This window comes from Bactrocera latifrons, unplaced genomic scaffold, assembly GCF_001853355.1.
Source record: "Bactrocera latifrons isolate USDA-ARS-PBARC rearing strain unplaced genomic scaffold, ASM185335v1 scaffold_401, whole genome shotgun sequence".
Taxonomy (NCBI): domain Eukaryota; kingdom Metazoa; phylum Arthropoda; class Insecta; order Diptera; family Tephritidae; genus Bactrocera; species Bactrocera latifrons.
Genome location: NW_017537048.1, coordinates 41,595 through 63,831, shown reverse-complemented (window position 1 = coordinate 63,831; position 22,237 = coordinate 41,595). Strand labels below are relative to the sequence as shown.

The 22,237-nt window shown below is 33.4% G+C and overlaps 1 protein-coding gene across 2 annotated transcripts in view; it reads right to left on the bottom strand.

Moving 5' to 3' along the window:
- The window catches only part of LOC108972535 (ceramide synthase 6), a 77,866-nt gene that overhangs the window by 30,905 nt on the left and 24,724 nt on the right, over positions 1-22,237 (bottom strand). For both annotated transcript variants that reach the window (XR_001993639.1, XM_018939163.1), the window contains exon 3: positions 4,677-4,898. Coding sequence is in view for 1 of the 2 variants with exons in the window: in XM_018939163.1 (XP_018794708.1) it covers positions 4,677-4,898 (222 nt within the window). In the remaining variant the exon portion in view is untranslated. The remainder of the gene's footprint in view (positions 1-4,676; positions 4,899-22,237) is intronic.

The window sequence follows — 22,237 nt, the reverse complement described above, 5'->3', positions numbered from 1 at the left end:
GTATTGTTTGGCATTTGATCATGGAAGGGCTTATCCTACGATGTCGCGTCTAAGTAAACGGAACGGACCAGGATTATTATTCGCCAAGACCTGTCAACTTGGCACCATTCCTCAGTCTGAAATCAGCAGTTGACTGAACGGGTTAGTACGGACTGATGTCCATATTTTTAAATGCTAAATTGTCCAACTATTGCCTAATTTCCACTAAACCTGAATTAATATTAATTTTTATACATTCATGTACACGTGCAGTCCGGCATAGATCCGGTGATTCGCTTGGCCACACTGTAAACGCACTAACACAATGCCATTTTGTGAGAGCGTTTGGTTGTGGTCGTGCGAATCTCTGGTTTTTCTGGTGTGCCTCAAGACTTATGCTACGTCCAACTTCATATATCTTATATACATCAGATATTTCAACAGATAATAATTTATGAACGTCCATTTTTGCGGATGACACCTAATATGTCGAAATAAATGTTCTATTTGTTCAAATGTGCTAAGTCCCTTTCAACTTTACCCGATACCAAAAGGACGCACCCTAACAAACCCTGCACATTGGAAAACACCATAGTCGACGACACCACAACTCCCCACACTTGTATATCAACCCACTCAACATAATGGATGGTCCCCTGAACAGTTTCAACACATTCGTTTTATAAACAGTTGCTTATACATTTGATAACGACAACGATCCTGCACGCCATGCAATTCATCAACCAATCCGAACATCAATCTATTTCAACCAAGCGATTAGTTACGAGTATTTATGAAAAAAAATATTATAACTTCTATTATATAACCACTTGTTTGATACAGCTTTCTTATTTAAATGATTCGCGAGATTGTTAGTGCGTCTAGGACACTAGATGAGCTACAAATTTAAACTGACTTTTATATAAAAATTCTGACCTTAGTCTGGACAACAAAGTTCTTCTATAATAATGCTGTAATAAAATTGATTTGGATGTACAGTGGACCAATAAAATTTATACACCCTAGTTCTAGTAAATTACGGCACGTTTATTTGTTTTAAAATGAATAAATTTTGTGGTTTTTTTCAATCCATTTCAAGATATTTACATATATTTAGCATTAAACATAGCACATACAATTTTTTTTTAACAAACAAATAAAAAAAAAAAAATTAGTGCTAAAGCCTAAAACTGTCATAATTTATATCAAAAAAGTTTACGTACACTGATGATTATCCATATAATTCAAAAGTAATTACAATAGTTTTATCAGTTTTTTGGCCTACAATTTTTTTGCTATTAATGTTCCTATGCTCCCCACTCGATTTCTAGTATTATTTCCGGATATTTCGACCCACTAAGTCCATGATTAAGCTTTTTGGACTTATTTTGATGAAATTCGATGTTATCGAATACGAGTTATTTTTATTTCCATAAAAACCCTGCACGTACAAGATTCAGGCCTTAATGCTATTCGCAAATGGCTTCATCGGAGCTAGAAAATTATCCGCTCTACATATATTTTTTCTATTTTTGTATGGAGTGGACTTTCGTAATATCTTCTACTTTCCAGGCTAATTAATATAATTAAATTAAAAAAAAATTTCTAGTAAGTGATTGGTACATTGCTTAGGTCATGAATTCGAATATAATGAACAAGAAAACTTGGCAACATTAAAATATACATAAGTACGATAATATCATAATTTTAATATCCATTGTCAGGCGAAAGCCTTTGATGCTAGCGCTGCGTACTTTAGTTTATTTAATAATTTGTTTATTATGTAAGCTTTAATAAAATAAAATAAAAAAAAAATATCCATTGTTCAAATCGTTTAGAGATGTAAATATAATGAACTTAATTAACTATGTATGTATTCGACATATTGGTAAAAACTTCTATAAAACTAAGATTTTTATACTATTTGATTTTTTGGCAGCATTTATTACTGCATCGAATAATACATTATGATAAAAAAGAACTCGAAAATTGTATATAAAAAGCAAAAATTAATAATTCATCAATATTTATTTGGTCGTCTCAAAGTAATGTCCTCCAGATGTAATACACTGATGCCAACGATTTTTTCAGTCCTTGAAATACTTTTAAGAAGCACTTTTTGGAATGGTTTTTCAGCTTTATCGGCCTCGTTTCATACATACTTAAAATATCCAGCAAAATCACTCAAACGGACTCGCGAGAGATGTTAAGCTCTCTGGTCATATGGTGACGAATTTCAAGCACATATCCTTCTTTTTTTTCAATATTTTCACGTCTTAATAAATCTCTCGCCCGTTTTTTTTATCCATTGTAAAAATCGCAACGCACCACTGAGGTGCACCCACTTAAGCAGATTCTGTAAACAATCGGCTTGACAGATCGCGCTTATATTAGGCATAGTAATTAAGGACAGTCCTACCAACTTAAAAAATACATTTTTTGAAATATCATTTACCCGGGGAATTGAATTACGATTTCCGGGTGCCTTTTTGGCACAATGAATAATACCGTAGACGGATGTACCTAAAAAAAATTTGGATTTTTGATATTTTCTAAAGAGGAAATTATAGCCAGCATAACGTCTTTAAGCAGACTATTAAAAAACATGCATAGTATTTAAGTACGAATTGTACGTTTGTCAATAAATGGTCTGACCACTATGAAAAAAGCGGGACAAGAAGAGGGAGGAATCGTGTGACATCTAAATGTGAACGCAAAGCTATTCTTCTTCTTTTTGAGAAGAAATCACTGCGCAGTAAGAGAAGTTAAACAATTTTGTTTTAAAAAAGGATTAGAAGTATCTAAACATAAACGGGACAAATTAAGAGATCTGGCATCAAACTCATAGGTACTAAATTCAAAATCACACGTTTAAAAATTTGCGTTGGGCGCAGAGAAACATCCACCGTTATTAGAGTAATGATATAATTACAGATGAGTCAACTCTAAAGCACTCCAAAATAGTTGGATTGGATACTACAAGAAAATAATGATTCAAAACATAGGAGCGCATTCTATATTCAATGGAACAAGAAAACCGTGTTGTTACTTTAGATCGGCTTTGGATGGTTTAATTAACTAATTTTGAGAATATATGTATTTCATAAACAATTGCTGTCCAGGTTTGATTTTAGTCCCTTAATTATAAGTAATTTAATTTTTAATTAGCAAAGAATAGCTAGAAAAAATAATGAGTGTAGAGCTAGTTCATGGGGTTACCAATGAAATATGAACCCCCACATGTTATGAATCGAAATATACTCATCTGCTCTTTCATTTCCTTTTATTCCTATATGACCGGGTACCCAGATGATAATAACTGAGGTACCTACTAAAATTCTAGTAATGGTCTTCTTATATAATCTAACGGTGTTACACTTATAGCAGAAACAGCGAAATCCGCTCCTTCCTTCAGTTGCTGACCGTAGCGAGCAAAATTAGTCCCGTAGAAATCAGCCATCTTTGTTTGTTTTCATTTGAACAATGTTGTCAATTACAATTTTTCATAATATGAAACATCAAAACAGAAAACAAACTATTAAAATTAGTTTATATATATTTATAAGTAATAGCATTTGACTCTGATTTTGAGTGAGTTTAAGAAAAGTTCAAGCATATTGAAGACAATTTTTATAATTACTACAGTAAATCGATACTGGCAACCCTGCGTTGTGAGAGAGTAATCAGCTGACACGTTTCTACGAAAAAATTCAAATTGTGAAAAATTCTACGGTAAATCGGGCGGTAGAATCGGTGTTGGCTGATCATTTACGTTGTGCTCTCATAAGATAGATCGTATCAGCTGATTCGGGCTGCGGTTTATCGGAAATCGCTGTTTCTGCCGTACTTGTCAGGTTTACTGGGAATATATATCAATATTGCAAATACTCTCCAGAAGTATAACATTCACAAGATTTTTAGAAGTCATCAAATATTTCACGAAAAGCGGCAAAGGCATTATAACTTCACTTCTAAGTGAACGTGCCATCGAATCTAGTTACATGAATAAAATACAAATATCGGTTTAATATGGCTTTGAAAATATATGAAGCAGTTACGTTAAAGCCAGGAGATTTGTATGGTTCATTCTCTTTAACCCAGCCATCTATAAGAGACCTATAAATGCATTTAATTTGATAGAATTTATTGATTTACGCTTGCTTTCCATATTAATTTTACTACAAATTGCCACAAACCAATAAGAAAACTTGAGCCATTGGCAAAGCAAAAAAACCTTGCTCAGTTTGTTGTGTAGTGTGCACAATACCGCACTAAATAATCAATCGCATATAATTTTAAAACATGCATTAATTAGAGCGAATGACTGTGAACAAGTGAAACGCAACTTAAGAGAAGGCACTGAGCGTAACAACTGGTACAATAACATTGAACATGTACAATTTTTCTAATAAAAGATTGTGTGAGCAAATGCCTATAGCGGGCCTTCTTAATTTCACGAAAATTTGTAAATTAATCCAAATTTCAATATTCATTCAACCATATTTTGTCCATTTCGTATTATTTCATTTTACAAATTCGTGAACAAATTTTAATCAATTTGAGGCCAATTACTATTCTGATGAAAAATATGAGGTATTACCTACGTTTCCATGTATATTAAGTTCAATAGCCACAAATAATATAATCTAAAATCATTTAATACTATGTAAAATATACGTTACTTAGATTTTACAAACCTGATGCGGATAACCATACCAACAATGCTTTATATTCCAAAACCAATCTTTATCCCAAAGGACGATAATTCCAAAAATAAAGCTGTATGAATAATATATGCAGCGCCACGTATTTTCACAAAATTTCACTATAGTTGTTGGTCTATCTGCAGCTCTTCTCAATCGCCACCAACGTTGAATTTGTCGCTCAGACATATCAGTTTGTTTTTTTAAAGACGGTACCTTAAAAGAATTCACAGTTTTAGCATTAGTAAATTATTAAATTAATAATCTCTAAGTGAATGATGTCCAAAACATACATACACTAATGTCATTTTTAACATTATATCCAAATAAGTAAGGAAAGGCTAGGTTCGGGTGAAATCGAACATTTTCTACTCTTAGAATTTGCAAAGACGGGTTTCTGTGGCTAAGACATATCTACCTTAAATTATATTATTCTTAACTATCCAATTTAGTAAAATATTTATAATTAAGTTATGCCAATAGGAATATGTAAACCAATTTAAACAAGAAGATTATGTGATGGCAACCTCTTACATATAAAAAATTTATATATGCAATTGGAAATACAACACTTTCTTTTTCATTGCCAACCTTAGCAATTGATTTAAAAAGCATTAGACCGTCTGGCAACAGCTGTCGTATCTAGAAATTAATTTCGTCGACGTCCACACTTTTGGCCGCTAATGTAACCCGATCACTACACCAATTATTATCTAAGAATTTTTTTTTAGTAAAATATTCTTAACTAATACGTTTTTGCTTTCAACCAACTTAGATCAGCCATCCTGGTGTTGTAAATAGGGCAACTAACTCGACTTTATTTTGAATATATAGATTTAAATTAATATGTTATTTGTTCAGTATGTCAATTCTTGTTTATAATTAAAAAACACAATTGCTTATATACTATATACTAGAGGAACCGTCCACGCTTTACTGTGGCTGATATATAGTGGGTACCACTTATAACATCTATATGATTTCTAGTCAGCCCCTACAAATTTGACAACTAAAGAACTGTTAATTAATGAGACATAATATTTTTTGCAACGGTGAGGATTCCAATACTTAGTCAGCCTAGTGGCATGTACATTATGAAACAGTCCTCATGCGTGCAAAGATAAAAAAAACTCGGCTGCCAAGGTTATGGCATCAGTATTTTGGGATGCACGTGGTATAATATTCATTGACTGATTAATGAGCAAGTTATGATCCATTGCACTGTGTATTTGGTTGCAATTCTATTCTACCATTCCCAATATTTTGTATTTGCAATATTTGCAATTGTATTATTTTTGAGAAAGGATCAGTTTGTAATTGTACGCATATACTTGATTGTACTACTCTGTGCAATGCTTCGAAAATATTTCTGTATATCTCAAATAATAATAGTCCTTTTTATTGCTGTTATTCGCTATTTCTTATATTAGTGTCGCGTTTAGTTTATTATGACTGAATTTCCATTCCATTCCATTCGCCCATAATCTAGTAAAGTAGTAGCAATGCGACGATATCGTCAATGCCACTTTTTGTTGTGATATTAAAAATATCTGACGGGTTCGACCTACAAAAAAAAACACTATCTTGTTTAGGAGCAACAATCTTTATAACCCATATATAAGTATGCATACATACGAAAATTAGCTCTGCGTTATTTCTTTTTTGACTTATTTATTTCTGTTTTTAAAGCAATAAAATATTCAAATAATTCTACAGGAATTTTGAACAGATGCTTATGATTTGAAATATAATTTTGGTATTTATGAATTGTATTGACTTTTAACATAAAGAGATAAAAATATACTAATATTATATGTCCGCCCTTGGTCTCAAGCTAACTCCCCACAATCGGTTCAGCCGTTCTTGAGATTTAAATAGTGTAACTAACACGAATTTCTTATATATAAGTATACATATTTTTCGTTATAATTTTTTAACAATATCAGTAAAATTATAAATAATTGTGTTGTGAGCTGGTACATAAGCTTTAGACAATGTACCACATACTACTTTTAAACAGAAACAATTGAAAGGAAAAGAGTGATGGTCCTAATAACACTTGAACTAAAAAATATAAGAACCATAAAACCTTCCAAAGGGTCAATTGACATTGCCAGCCAAACGTGGAGAAAAAACTAGTGAAACACTAAGTTTTCAAACCCTCAAAAACTGGTGAGCCTGCCATTGGCGCCGTGCAGACGTGTGATCATACATCTCTGATGCTGTCATTCAATAGTGTCATATAAAAAGTAGCGGTAAGTGGCTTTTATATCTCAATCGATTCTTAATTTGAAATATTTTTGAAAATATCTGAGAGATTTACTGATATTTTCGGTGAAAAATTAGGTTAGGTTAGGCAAGGCACTGAGTTCTTTGTGTTCGATATAAGGGACCTTTTCTCCACAAGGGATACCTCAGCTCAAATACCGTATTTGTGTAAAGTTTTATTCCGCTATCATCATTGGTTCCTAATGTACATATATATTATACAGAGAAGGCATCAGATTGAATTCAAAATAGCGTTATATTGGAAGAACCGTGGTTGTGAACCGATTTCACCCATATTTCGTAGATGTCATCATGATAAGAAAATATGATATACCGAATTTCATTGAAATTGGTCCAGTACTTCCTGACATATGATTTTAGGTATGGTTGTGAACCGATTTCACCCACATTTCGTACATGTCATCATGGTAAGAAAATATTATATACTGAATTTTATTGAAATTGGTCGAGTAGTTTTTGGTCCATAAGTGGGCGACGCCACGCCCATTTTTAATTTTAAAAAAAGCCTGGGTGCAGCTCCTTCGGCCATTTCTTCCGTAAAATTTAGTGTTTCTRACGTTTTTTGTTAGTCGGTTAACGCACTTTTAGTGATTTTCAACATAACCTTTGTATGGGAGGTGGGCGTGGTTATGTTATTATCCGATTTCTTCCATTNGACGGACAGACAGACATCCGGATTTCAACTCTACTCGTCACCCTGATCACTTTGGTATATATAACCCTATATCTAACTCTTTTAGTTTTAGGACTTACAACCAACCGTTATATGAACAAAACTATAATACTCTCCTTAGCAACCTTGTTGCGAGAGTATAGAAATAGTAATATTATCTGAAACAGAAGATTATTTCATTTCCAAAAAACTGTCACCATAATCTTGTATCGATCATTATCTAAAAAAAATATAAATAAATATTCATAAATTTCATTATTGTGTAACAAATAATTTAAATATATTTTTGTTCATTGTATTCAATATGGAAATAAAAACAAATGTATGCTTATATTCACAAAATGTTGTTAAAAAATAAGATACATTTCATCCTACTTACGTTTTTGTTTTACGAGCGTGAATGACTTGCCTCTTTCAATCGTGTTTTTTTTTATTACACTTTTTGGGATATCCTTTTGGCATTAATGATAATTATGTTTTTTTTATTAACACGCATTCAATAAGATCATGAAATGAATTAACTTAAAACATAACCCAAACGTATGCGTTGGTGTTAGTGCTTGAAGAAAAAATGTGTAATTATATTGAAATTGATGGCAGGGTACCCATATATGCACATATACACACTCTCAAAAAATAAATCGTTTGAATGTGTAAGTTTTCCACCCGCTGCTCTAAATAAAACATGCAAAAAAAAAAACAAATTTCATACAGTAGTGCAGAAATTGCCTGAAATTGCATTATTCGTAAGGGTGAACCAGTTTGAAACTATAAGCGCATATTTACGGTTAATCGAAGTTTTTCAACTCTTCGTCGTAAGAACTATTATTTAAACATTGATAATCCGATTAGATGATAAAGTAGTGCTAAGCTCGGGTGAAACCGGACATTTTATACTCTTGCAACTTGTAAGAATGAAACCAAGGGAAATACCTTAAGCTTAGTATCCAGCTCTCAAGAAAATTTGATGCGATAAATTTTCTTGTGATAAATTTCCTTGTGCTAGTATGCAGCTCTAAAGAATTGTAGTACTCATTTTTAATAAATTTTTTAATAAAATGTGAATATGGCAAAACCTAGTTTTGCGAAGAAACATGAAATCAACAATTGTTTTTTTAAGGAAATTCAAAGTAACTTTCCTTAAATCGCAAGGAAAGTATTTATGTTACTACACACATATATACATACATACAAATTACGCACAAAATTTATTTTCTTTGTTTATTCTCGCTTGCTCTTCTAATATGGATCATTCAAAATGCATAACCAGCTGTCAAAAATACTTGAAGAAATGTTTTTTTTTTTCTTGAGCAATTATTAGAGAGCTGGATACAGACCATTACAATGTAAAACGTCAGAGGATCAGTATCTACGCAATTTCATATATACATACATACATACATATATTCTATATTACTGACTGAAAAATTTGGCATTTTGGCATAGATTTTATCTATTAAATATTATCATACCACATACTAACAAAATTTTAAGCATATAATATTTGCGCAAGGAGATATGTACATTAAACTTATTAGAGGGCTGGGCTACGCCCACTTTTTCAAAAAAATTTTGTTATGGTACTTTATATGTTTTCGGTTAATGACGATTTACAGACGTGGTAGTGGCCGATACTCCCATCTACGAACTAGTAATTTTTTTGTGCACTAAGAAACCTGTATACCAAGTTTCATTAAGATATCTCAACTTGCTTGTAAAAACCAAACTCAAGATAACATAATAATCAGATTCTTGATGCAAAGTTTCAGATCGATATTTCAAAAACTGAGGGAGTAAATCAAATATATTGGGTAGTCGAAAAAATCTTTTAGTATTTTGTCAATAGATGTCCTTGCAGTCGAGTATTTCCTGTGCTACCATTCACAATGTGTCATACCATATAGTGTTGGAAAGGTGAGATTTTGAACCTTCATTTAAAAAAAAAATTAAAAAGTTACAGCTGTACAAAAATTAGTGAAAATAATGAAGAAATTCGCTATACTTGTATTTTAAAATTTTTGTGTAAAAAACGGAAAAATGCCACGCAAGACACCAATGAAATTTGTGAAGTTACGGTTCGCTCGCTTCCGTTCTGGAAATTTCGATTTACACTGATGAAATAATCTCTCTAACGGAAATATGGCAAAAGTGGTTGAGCAGAATCGTACATATTTCTTTATTTATTTATTATTATAAATAATAAAAAATAAGCTAAAATTTTATTAGAAATACGAAAATACTTTTTCGACTCCCCAATAAAATGGAGACGAGTTGGTAGGGCTGTCCTTAACCCTTTTGTGCCGGGCTATATCGAGGTGGCTATGAGCAAAAACCCGGTCATATTTCATAGTTTTACAAGGGTTTGAAAAATTAAATAAATTGTCTTAGCTTTTTGGTTCGTTTTTAAAAATATTTAAAATGGACGCAATTGCATTATATTTAAGTGAAAGTGATGATGAAAATAGTGTAAACATTCGTCGTGAGCACAGAAATTTGAGGAATATTTCAAAAGCCGTGTTGGAAATGGATGACTACACGTGAGTTGAACTATTTAAGCTAAAAAAAAAAAAAAACATTTTATTTAAATATGTATGTATGTAAGTACGCAGTTTCATCAAAAATTTTCGGATCAACAAAAGGCCATTTATATACATTTTGGGGGAATGCGAAAATGAATTTAAAAATGACAAAAAAAGGTTCTTTATCCAAAAATAAACCTTGCTGCATGTCTACGTTTCTTAGCCACAGGCAGTTATCAACACTGTATTGGAGAGGCCTTCAATATAAATTGGCCGAATCGAAATTTTTTGTTATATTAGATGAAGTACTCAACATTCTTGAGTACATGCTATGTTCAAAATGGATTACCATTCACATGACCGCCAGCGAGGAATTACAAGCAAAAACATATTTTTTTGGAAAATCAAAAATCTCCAGGTGTGGCAATGGCAGTTGATGGAACTCACGTAAAGATAATGGCACCGTCAAGATATAAACATCTGTATTTTAACCGCAAAGGATTCTCAAGTCTGAATGTTATGGTGGTTTAGCTTTTTCAAAATTAACTTTTCACTCAGTATTCTATATATACATATAAGATATGTTTTTCGTATGTAGGTATGCGACCACAATATGCAAATACGCTACGTTTGTGCTGAGTATCCCGGCAGAAGTCATGATTCTCACATATGGGATATGAGCGATTTGAATTCATTGGTTGATTTACATTGATGTGTTTTTGTTTCTTCTCTCTAAATTACACATTTAAAACATAATTTAATGCGTTCATTTTTTACATAAATACTTACAAATGCTCTATTTTACCAATTTACGCTGTTCACTGATCAACGGATAGTTTTGCGGTTTTAATGATTTCGAAATCAGCGCCATCTATTAGCCCTGGAATGTATTTTATAGAGTTGGTAACTAAGTTCAACTATATCGAAAACTTAATTTTGATTTCAATGTAATAATTTTCGATCGAATTGTCAAGTTTTTCGATCGAAACGGATTCAATAATTAGACCCAATATTTACGAATCCGACAGCTACAAGAGAGCTCCGTTCGAATGATTTTAGTGGATATTTTAGGTATGAAACGCGTTCATGCTCGACTCGTCCCGGTAAAGCTGAATTTTTTCAAAAAGAATACGCCGCAATGAATACCATCGATCAGACATCATATTCACTACATTCGGCTCCGTGTAATTTGTTCCCCAAACAGAAACAGTCGTTCTGTAAAACCCGTTTTCAGTCGATCGATGAGACAAAAGAAAATTCGCTGAGGTAGATGGAGGTCATCCCAAAAAGAGCTTGTGGAAATTATTTCAAGGACTGGGAAAATCGTCGTGTATTATATCTGGTGGGCATTTGAAGGCGAAAAAATAAAAATTAATGAATAATTAAATTTTTGCGTTTTATTTACAATTTCCGGGTATGTCATGTCACAAGGCATAATGATGGACAGACGGACATCGCTAAATGGAAGTATGTTGTGTAATGTAATGTAACAAAACTTGCAAATGAATACATTTGGAAGCAATCCTATTAAAGTTTTAAGAGATAAGATTTACCGATCGTTGCAGTCGTTTATCTCCTGAGCTACCAATCACATTGTTTCATAGCATATAGTGAAAATAATGAAGAAATTCTCTATACTTGTATTTGTAAATTTTTGTATAACAAAAGGAAGAATGCCACTAATGACATTTGCGAAATTTACGGAGACGATGCTGTATCAATTCATATAGCACAACATTGGTTCGCTCGCTTCCGTTCTGTAAATATAGAAATTTCGATTTACACTGATGAAAGTTTTCCACTGAATTTCCAAAATAAATTCAGGGAAGTTGAAAAAAGTCGCAGCTGTTCAAAAATGAGTGAAAATAATGAAGAAATTAGCTATACTTGTATTTTACATTTTTTTGTATAAAAAAGGGAAGAATGCCACGGAAGCCACTAATGAAATTTTTCGGAGACGATGCTGTATCAATTCGTGTAGCACACAATTGGTTCGCTCGCTTCCGTTCTGGAAATATAGAAATTTTTATTTACACTGAAAGTTTTCCACTGATGGAATAATGTATCTGGCGAAAAATGGCAAAAAGTAGTCGACCAAAATGATACATTTGATTATTTATTTATAAGTATAAATATATAAAAAAAAAAAATAAGTTGAAGGTTGATTAGAAATACGAAAGGACTTTTCCGACTGCTCAATAAATATTACTAAATATCTTGCATTAAAGATGAAAACGCCAATTTTTAGTTATAATACTTATCTTTGTCAGAAGTACGAAAAAATGTATCTAATTCAAAGAAATTAAAATTATATGATTTTCATACGGCAGCGAGCCATTGTTAAATCTACATATATAGAAACTGGACAGGCTCAGGCAAGTGATTGAGCTGTTTTGGTGATACATTGCTTCTTAGTACGTGGGCAAATATCTTCTTTTAAAGCGTGTTTGATACCAAAATATACCAAAGCATTAGCCAAAGGGTTTTGATGATCTCGGAGTTTAGATATATATTTAATACTGCTGTCTTCTACTTCTTTCCTCAAAATAGAAATACCAAGGTCTTTATAGATGTGTACCACGGTGAACACGTGATTGATCTAAGCATTTTTTATTGGAACCTTTGTATTATATTAACATTAGTTGCACAGGTCGTACCCCACAGTTGAATGCCATACATCCAAATTGGCTTTATGACCGCATTATATAAAAGCACTTTGTTGTGTAGGCTAAGTTTGGAGTTTTTATTTAACAACCAATTTAAATTTGCAGCTCTTATCTTCATGGACTGGATTTTATTTTTCTCCACGTTTGTCTTCTATCTAGGTGAATACCAAGATAAGTTGCCTCAACAACTAAAATATTGCTAATTTTTACTGCCGGACACATTTTTGGTCTTAACGAAAACGTAACATGCTTACACTTTTGTTCATGCACATTTATACGCCAGTTGGCTAGCCATTCTTCGACAAACCTTAAGTGCTCGACTAATATTCTTGATGCTATTATGTGGCATTTGTTACGGCTCACTATAGCTGTGCCGTCCGCAAAAGTTGAAGTTACTACATTATTAGCGGTTGAAAGATCTGCTGTATATATTATATGATATATAGTGTTGGGCCTAAAACACTGCCCTGGGGTACACCAGCCTTTATGTGTCTTTCATCAGATATGAAAACTCCCATTTTTACCATACATTTTCTATTTTTTAAATAAGACTCCAATGTTTTATACAATTTGAAGGTATAATGTTTTTAATCTCATATAAAAGGCGCTCATGTCATACCAAACGCCTGAGCTACGTCTAGAAATATAGCTGAACAGTACTCTCTGTCTCTTTCTTATTTCGTTAGTAATTCTATTTACTTGCTCTATCGTGCTATGTTTTTCACGAAACCAAAATTGGTGTGTTGGTATTGTATTATTTTCATGAAGGAAAGGAGACATCTTTGAGAGTAATACCTTTTCAAATACTTTTAAAAGGCAAGGTAGAAGACTGACTGGTTTGTATAAAGACGGCTGTGTTAAGACTTTCCCAGGTTTGCCGATCAAGATAATCTGCGACTTTTTCCATGAATTCGGATAGTGTCCGAGATTAATAATTGCATTGAAGAGCAAAGAGAGCACTTTTACGGCAATATTTGGTTAATTACCATTTTCGGGGTAATATTGTCATGTCCTGGCGACTTTTTGAGGTTAAGTTCGTTTATTATTCTAGTAACTTCTGAACTAGAAGTCCTAATAGACACATGCGACTCGTTTGCGGTATTGGGCAAGGTTGGCAACTCAAAGTTRTTCTTTGGGCAATTGGGTTGAAATACCTTTTCTATGTGATTTGCAAACCAATTTGTCTTATCCTCATCCCTACGTGCCAAATTACCATTCAACTGTCTTAGAGGCATGTTGGAATCTACTGGTGGCTTGAAAGACTTTTGGGCTTTCCAAATCGAGTTTTGCTTGCTAGAATTTGGACACAGTTTCTTTATATAATTTTCACGGTTGTGTTCTTCTCCGCGTTTAAGCGATTTTTTTAACTCTCGTACAGCAGATGTCAGTTGAAGCAGAATTGAACTGGAGGGATTTAACTATCATTCCCGCCTAGGTCGCCTTTTCTCATTTACAAGTTTCTCTATTCCATTATTGGAGATCTTTCTAAAACCAACTGATTTATTGTTTCTTTTTGGTGTTGCCAATACACCTGCATTAGTTATTAGGTCATTAATTTCTTTCATATTTTCATCAATGTCTCTTCCTGTATTTATTTTGCAATCAATATTGATGTGGCTGCTGGTATATTTTCTATACTTCAACCAGTTAGTTTTATGTGATGTTAGAKAAACTTTTGGCTCAAATATCATGGGCTGTTCGTATAACTTTATTAGTTCAGGAGAATGATCAGATGATAAGTCTGTACATGTATCAGCTGTTATAAACGATCTATCTATATTTTTGACTACAGCAAAATCTATTAAGTCTGGTATTTTTCTTCTATCATTGGGCCAGTATGTCGGCTTACCACGAGATATTATATCCAGCATAAGACGTGAGCCCCGTGTTTGCATTGTAATCCACCTGCTAGAAATCTTTGACCTAATGTTCCAAAAAAGTCTTTAAATTCGATTTCTGTAATTTTAAAGCGAGGTGGACAGTATATAGCCGTAAAGTTTAAGTCACAACCCCGGTTTTTTAGTGATATTGTTGTAGCTTGTAACTGTGGTGTAGAATGAGATTCTAAAGCATAGTGGTTTAAACGATTTCTAGTCAACACTGCCGTGCCACCATGTACTTTTCCATCTGGATGATTTGTAACATAGTCTAAATCCCGGTATATTGAAATTATTTTTATTTGTTAAATGAGTTTCTGATAAAAGCATTACATCTTTTTTTTCATACAGAAATCTTATAACCTCTAATTGATGTTGGTTAACACCGTTAGCATTCCATATACAGATCATTTTTTACTTAATAAATTTTGCAGCATTTGATTTTGTGATTTTATTAATCTTGTTTTGCCTGGTAGATATAAATTGTGTCACACACTGTGTAAGATTTATAATCATAGTTACAATACCTATATTTGGAGGATTTCGCGGCAGTTGCATTTGCACAGTGTTGCCTTTCATCACATTTCCATAGCTTCCTTGCATATTATTATTGATAGAAGTAATGGGATTTGAACTTTTCTCTGAGGCTGCTACAATTTCATTACGTGGTGTATGTAACATTTAGTTACGACGTGCTTGAATGCTCTGTGACAACTTCGATTTCAAATCTTTATATACAGGACAACCCCTATAGTTAGCATTGTGATTTCTTCCACAATTGCTGCATTTTTTATTTAATTCATCCTTCTTCAGGGTGCATTTCGAAGTGGGATATAAATCACTACATAGCGTTGTGAATCCTACTACAAGAACGTTTGTGAGAGGGCAGCAACATAACAGTGACCGGCATATACACAAAAGAACTCAGTTGTCCATTTTGCATGTACACAATTTCGATGTGGTCATACTAATACCTTGCACTTCAATGAAATTTTAATATATTGTTCAAAGTGAAATTTTTTTGTAAAAAATAAGTAAATAGTTATTATAAGTGATGTAACAAAGCTATTTTATGCTTTTATTTGTAAAATAACGTCAGTTTTGTTAGAGCTTTGAGTAATTTTACATTTTACATATTAGTGGCATCACCACTCTACCTCATCTCTCTATCTTCCATTCTACTGTCAACTCTACTGTCGTCCTACTGTCGTTAGCAAATATAGGATAAAATTGAAGTTAGCGAGAACGACAACTGTCGGCCTGCAGTCGCGTAGTCGTGCAGCTGTCAAAATAGGTCCGTCCATAAGAACGTGTGTATTTTAATATTTGACAGATGTAGTTTGCAGTCTGTCGCGAGCATTGTATTCCACATATTACTCTACGATGCAGCAAATATTTCAGATTAAATATAGGATTTGTTTCTATTAAATATGTTTACAACTGTTTTAATTCCAAAACCGCATTCTTCCAATGCTTCTTTCACTTTACTAGAGTCTGCGGCGGACTCTATACCCTTGATTACAACAACTAGGCCCCTAGAGCTCCGAATAACAATTTTCTTTTTATTTGACAAAAATTTAACGATTTCCATGAAACTTTTTTCAGTGTAGGACTGAATTTTGAAACAATGAAAATTGTTAATGGCAACAATTTCAGTTAGTTCAGCAACGAGAGCATTACTGCTACGCTCGCGCAAATATATTGGGGGTGGTTTGGCATTAACGACTGTGGTGGTACCCTCCGTATCGTCGTCTGATCCATTGCTTAGTAAGGCAAATCTATTGTCATTTAAAACTTCCGGTTCATTCTTAATTGGTGTACCGCCTTGAATTTTTTTGGAATGGACCGCTGACTTTGAAGGACTTAATTTCCTTTTTATATTGACGTAGCGGTCAATGCCTGTTTGTACAGACGAGCCTTTTTTTTGTTAGTACACTCTCACCTTGCGTTGTGGTTTTGTTCATTGCCTGCACTTTTGCTGGTACCTGTAGACTGGTTGCTGTCAGGGCATTTGTTGTTGAAAGATTGTTGTTTTCGGGTGCCTCTGCTGACTGCATTCTTTGCTTCGACTCCTTTTCAGCTGATCGCCGCGATGACTCATCATTGCCGTTACACTTTTTATTGAAAGTAGGTGTAGTTGTTGTTGAGTCGACAAAGCTGAAGTAGGCATTTAAGGAATGCCTACGGCCTTGCTGATAAGGCTGCAAAGCACACATTATTGTTTTTCTGATTTTTTGTTTTCACTTGTTGATTTGTGCACTATTTGTTTATGTTTATTATTATTAATTTGTATGCACTATTTTAATGTTTGTTTACAATTTAATAAATTGTTTTTTGTTTGTTTTACTTTTTGTTATAAATTTTTTTTTTTGTAAAGATTGAATTCACGGAGCGGAATTTGACTTCAAAATTAAAAGAAAAAGAACAATATCAACCATACATATATTTACAATATTCCCAACGTATGCAAATATAAATATTACATATATTACCCGCGTTATTCGTACGGCAAAATAATATACACGGCAATCGGTTCAGCTCGACATACTGATCATTTATATATATACTTTATAGGGTCTCCTTCTGGGTGTTACAAACTTCGTGACAAACTTAATATTAGGTTCTCAAAAAAGTCTTGCGGTGTTTTCGCTAGTTGACCCTGTTCAGGGTATAATAACAAATATATACGGACAAAATAAAACAAACACAAAACCAAAAATTGGTAGCCAAAGCGCATGTTAGCTTTTAAAATACATATATACTGTATTCAAAGACCAAATCGGCACTTTTTCAGCAACACCCCTTGTCCTTGTTAATATACAAGCAAGCAGGATTGCAACTACTCAGACTGCAGACTCAAAGGTCATTAAACTTTTGCTTTCTCTCATTATCGCTCGTATAAACAAGTACATACAGTTATGTGAAAAATAATAAGGACAGGGATGCAAAAACCCAAAACTTCAAAATATTCCTAGTATGCCATGAAAAATGCCGCCAGTTAACGGTATATTTTTTTCACTCATTATTTCCATAAAAAAATTCCGTTAAACAAACGCAAAGTATTTGCACACATTTTGGATCTAGTCATTCTGTGTTTAACATATTCAGTATTCGGTTGTGCGATTTAATAAGGACAGCGTGTCGTTTTAAGACAATATCGAATTTTCTTTTATTAAAACGTGTTTATTTGCAGAAATAAGGTAAGAATAATATTTTCAGTTTTAATATCAATCATTTAGAACCAGATTCTTTTCTTTATTGAATAGAAGGGGAAGGGTAAGCACTGCGATCAGAAATCTCGAGAACGTATTAAAAACTTGGTGAAACAGGGGAATTCGTACAGAAAAGCTGCGAATTTACTTAATATTTCAAAAACAATGGTTGAAAAAGCAGTTAAGTGGATTCCCAAGATTGAAACACGCGGCAGGAAGCCTAAAATAACTCTGTCTACCAAAAAAAGGATAATTCACTGTGTTAAAAAGAATCCATTTATCTCATCCAAACAAATTAAATGTGATTTGAATATTGATGTTGACCCGTCAACTATCCGCAAAGTGCTCATTAAGGAAAATCTCAAGTCCCGAAGTCCTAGAAAAGTGCCTATGTTATCGAAATAGAACGTGCAACAAAGACTAAAGTTTGCTGAACAAAATCTGCTTTGGTCTAAGGAGAAATGGCGTAATATTCTTTGGTCTGACGAAACAAAAATAAATTTGTTTAATTCTGATCGAGGTATTCATCATGTTAGAAGACCACCAAACGCAGCTTACAATCCTAAATATATCATAAAAACCATTAAACATGGTGGCGGAAACATTATGGTCTGGGGATCGTTTTCATACAACGGTGTGGGGCCGCTCCATCGCATACAGGGTATTATGAAGGCAACCGATTATGTAGAAATTCTTCAAGAATGTATGCTACAGTACGCTGAAGATAATATGCCCCTTAGGTGGATATTTCAGCAAGATAATGACCCGAAACACACAACTAAGTGTACAAAAGACTGGTTTAGGGTCAATAACATTGATGTAATGGAGTGGCCTTCGCAGTCCCCGGATCTAAATCCAATAGAAAATTTGTGGAATACAATGAAAGCGTCAATAAGAGGAGCGACGAGCTTTGGCAACTTATTCAGGATTCCTGGAACGCAATCCCGGGTTCCGTCTGTCGTAATCTAGTTGATTCCATGCCGAAGCGGTGTCGATCAGTTTTAAACAACAAAGGATTTTCAACAAAATATTAAACAATTTAGAAATGTATTTAAACACAATTGAATGAAAACTATTTCCTTTTTCTTATTTAATATTGTTGTTTTTTTAGTTAAACTAGAAGTGTCCTTATTTTTTTCACATAATAATATCTCAGATTATAAGAAAAATGAAAATAAAATAAAATAATTTGCCATATCTGGGTAAAACTCTACAAAAAACCTTTTTCCAATTTGTTTACAATAATTTAGCTTGGTTCACTGCTTTTAATTCCCTCCCATTTTTGGATCCACATAAACTTCATTCACCGCAGGCCACTGTCCTTATTATTTTTTATATAACTGTATATACATACAAACGAGTACGAAATAATAAATAAAATAGAAAGAAAGCAATAACAAACTAATAACACAACTAAATAGTAACCGGGAATAAGAAAACCAAAAAAGCGTTCGTTATTTGTTACATTGCGTATACAACAAAAATACATACATTTTATCATAAAGATTTCAAACGTATTTATTGTTATCAGAAATACACTGAGAGAATTTTTTCTCACATTTCAATTTCAGCCCATGTACACCTGCTGAAGCTACACGCTCAAAGCAAGGTGCTACAAAGCAAAACAAAATTAAAGATATTTCATATACTAAGTTATTGCTGTGAGTGACAGTAGAATTCGATACTGCACTCGATTTTCATCTGCACCGATTCAAGACAATTCTGAATCGGTATTGCAAAATCTAGGCAATTTCTGGACACGTCTCCAAGCTGCGTACGACGCAATTCTAGAATCTAACGAATCAGATCTACCGGAAAATTTTAAATCATCGGCTTTCTCCAAATACGAGAACTGCTTACACCAGTACGAGGAAATGAGAGCTATGATTTCCGATCAATTGAGATTAATTAAAGCAATTACACCTACTCCACAACCGAGAGTAGAGCTGCCAAAAATTCAAATCCATTCAGGCATTCACCTTAAAGTGCCAGCATGAGATCCAGAAATATTTCACGGAAGTGAAATTGGATACAAAACCAAAGGTCAAGCAGGCGTATTAGTCAAACAGTTAACATTAAATGACTATAATTTCAATTTGGCTTGGGAAGCTCTAAAGGAACGATACGGGAATGAAAGAATATTGGTCGACAAACAAGTCACCATATTAATGAATTTACCAAAAATTCAGAAAAAACAAGTGAAGAACTCATAAAACTTCAATCCACTGTTTCAAATTGTTCGTCGGTTCTATTGACACAGAATATTCTCACAGACAATTGGGACCCCATACTGGTAAATATATGCTCCGCATCATTACCGGAAAAATCTTTGCTTCTGTGGGAGCAATCGCTCTCATCACGTACAAAATGCCAAACGTGGCAACAAATGAAGGATTTCTTAACTACCCAATATGAAATTGCGGAAAGGGTAGATAAAAAAAAAAACGATCAGAACTAAAGACGTTCCCAACGACCTAAATTGAAGTTCATTATATAAACAATATAAACAAACGTCAGGCTAACTGTGTAAAGGAGGGCACAAGCTGAAAGGTTGCGAAAAGTTTAAAATACGTAATGTCAATGAAAGGAACAACTTTGTCAGAGCAAAAAGACCCTGTAAAAATTGCTTGTCCCATTCACACAATCTTAATAATTGCGAAAGCAAACTCAATTGCCACAAGAGGCATCATTCAATGTTGAATTTCAATAACTTTCCTAGCACACCCCAAAGTAAAGCTAAGGAAAAAATAGTTAAGGGCATCTTAAAAGCAAAAGCACCAAAGCAATTATCCAATTAAATTTATTGACAAGTGTATTGTGAGAATAAAAAGAAGCCAATGTATCGAGGGGAATAAGAATGAAAGAACAAAATTTTATTTTTTCAAATTGCGTTATATAAAGTCTTTGTCCGTAAAAATGTCACAATATTTTGAAGAAACTGAGTGGAGACCTATTCACAAGACTCTAACTTTAAGTCCAAAAATGGATGTAGTCGGAACTAGTGTATAAAATACCAGCAACACATCACTTTGAAATGATTCATATAAATATATCTATAAAACACAATAAATCTCAAAACGGACATGAATAATTTAAGCAATCTATGGATTACTCATTAAATATAGATATATTAACAAATAATGCCAGTCTTGATTCAAAAAAGCTCATATATTTTTAACGCACACAGTTGCCGTTATATGCGGTATAAAGTCACCTGGCAGTTCGAAGTATAAGGGAATTAGAAATGGACAAGTTTATATAAATTGATTTCGCGCCGAATTGGAATAGAAGTGGGCTGAACCTCATATCCCAAATATAATGAATTTCGATCCTCTGGTTGACGTTCACATTAAGATATGTAGGAGGGTCGATTTGAACTGTCTGTCTAACCGTCCGTTCATGCAAGTTTTAACTTGAGTAGGATCTTGTTCTTGATCCTGATAAAAATTGGTATCTCTGCTCCTTATTAAACAAAAAAGTACGAGTTCGTAGATGGGTGTAATCGAACCACTGTCTCGCCCACAACACGGCATTAATCAGAAACGTAATAAAAGGTTTTAACTAAGCACTTAATTAGGATATATAACTGTAGTTTGGCAGAGGCGATCGCGGTATCAATGGGCTTTTTTAAAAAAGTGGGCCACACCCTCTATTTTGTTTAATGTACATAACTATAACAACCAAATTGGCTCACGATAAATCCCTATATAACTTTACTGTTGAAAACTACTACTCGGTCAATATGTGAAATATATAATTGATATTCAGAAAAAATCTTATCCTAACAATGATGTGTCTATGTGTAAAAAATAGGTTGAACACTTCCCTAAGACTCCACATACCTAGATTTTCGAAGTTCCGGGTGATTTTATATCGCATCGGCCAATAAGTGAGGGAGCGTGTTTTATTCAGTGTACCTCTATGCCTTAAAAAGATAAAACTTGGCGAAAACTTGACCTAGCCTTCATATAACTAATATCAGGAGGTAAAATCGAGTCGATACTAAAGTCGATACTCAATATAAAATTTTACTAGCACCTGAAGGAATTTCTGGGTATTTTATCTTTGCAAGTTGTAAGTGTATAATATATTCGGTTACACGCCGCACTTTGCCCTTCCTTACTTGTTATTGTTATTTCTATTTTTTAATGTTTTATGGAAGTTTTGTTGAAAAGCAGTTGAGCGCCGCTGCGAATGTGTAATATTTGGTAATATCAAATATTTCTTAATATATGTGCATATGTATGTATATACTTCTTCTTCTTCTTAATTGGCGTAGGTAGACACCGTTTACGCGATTATAGCCGAGTTAACAACAG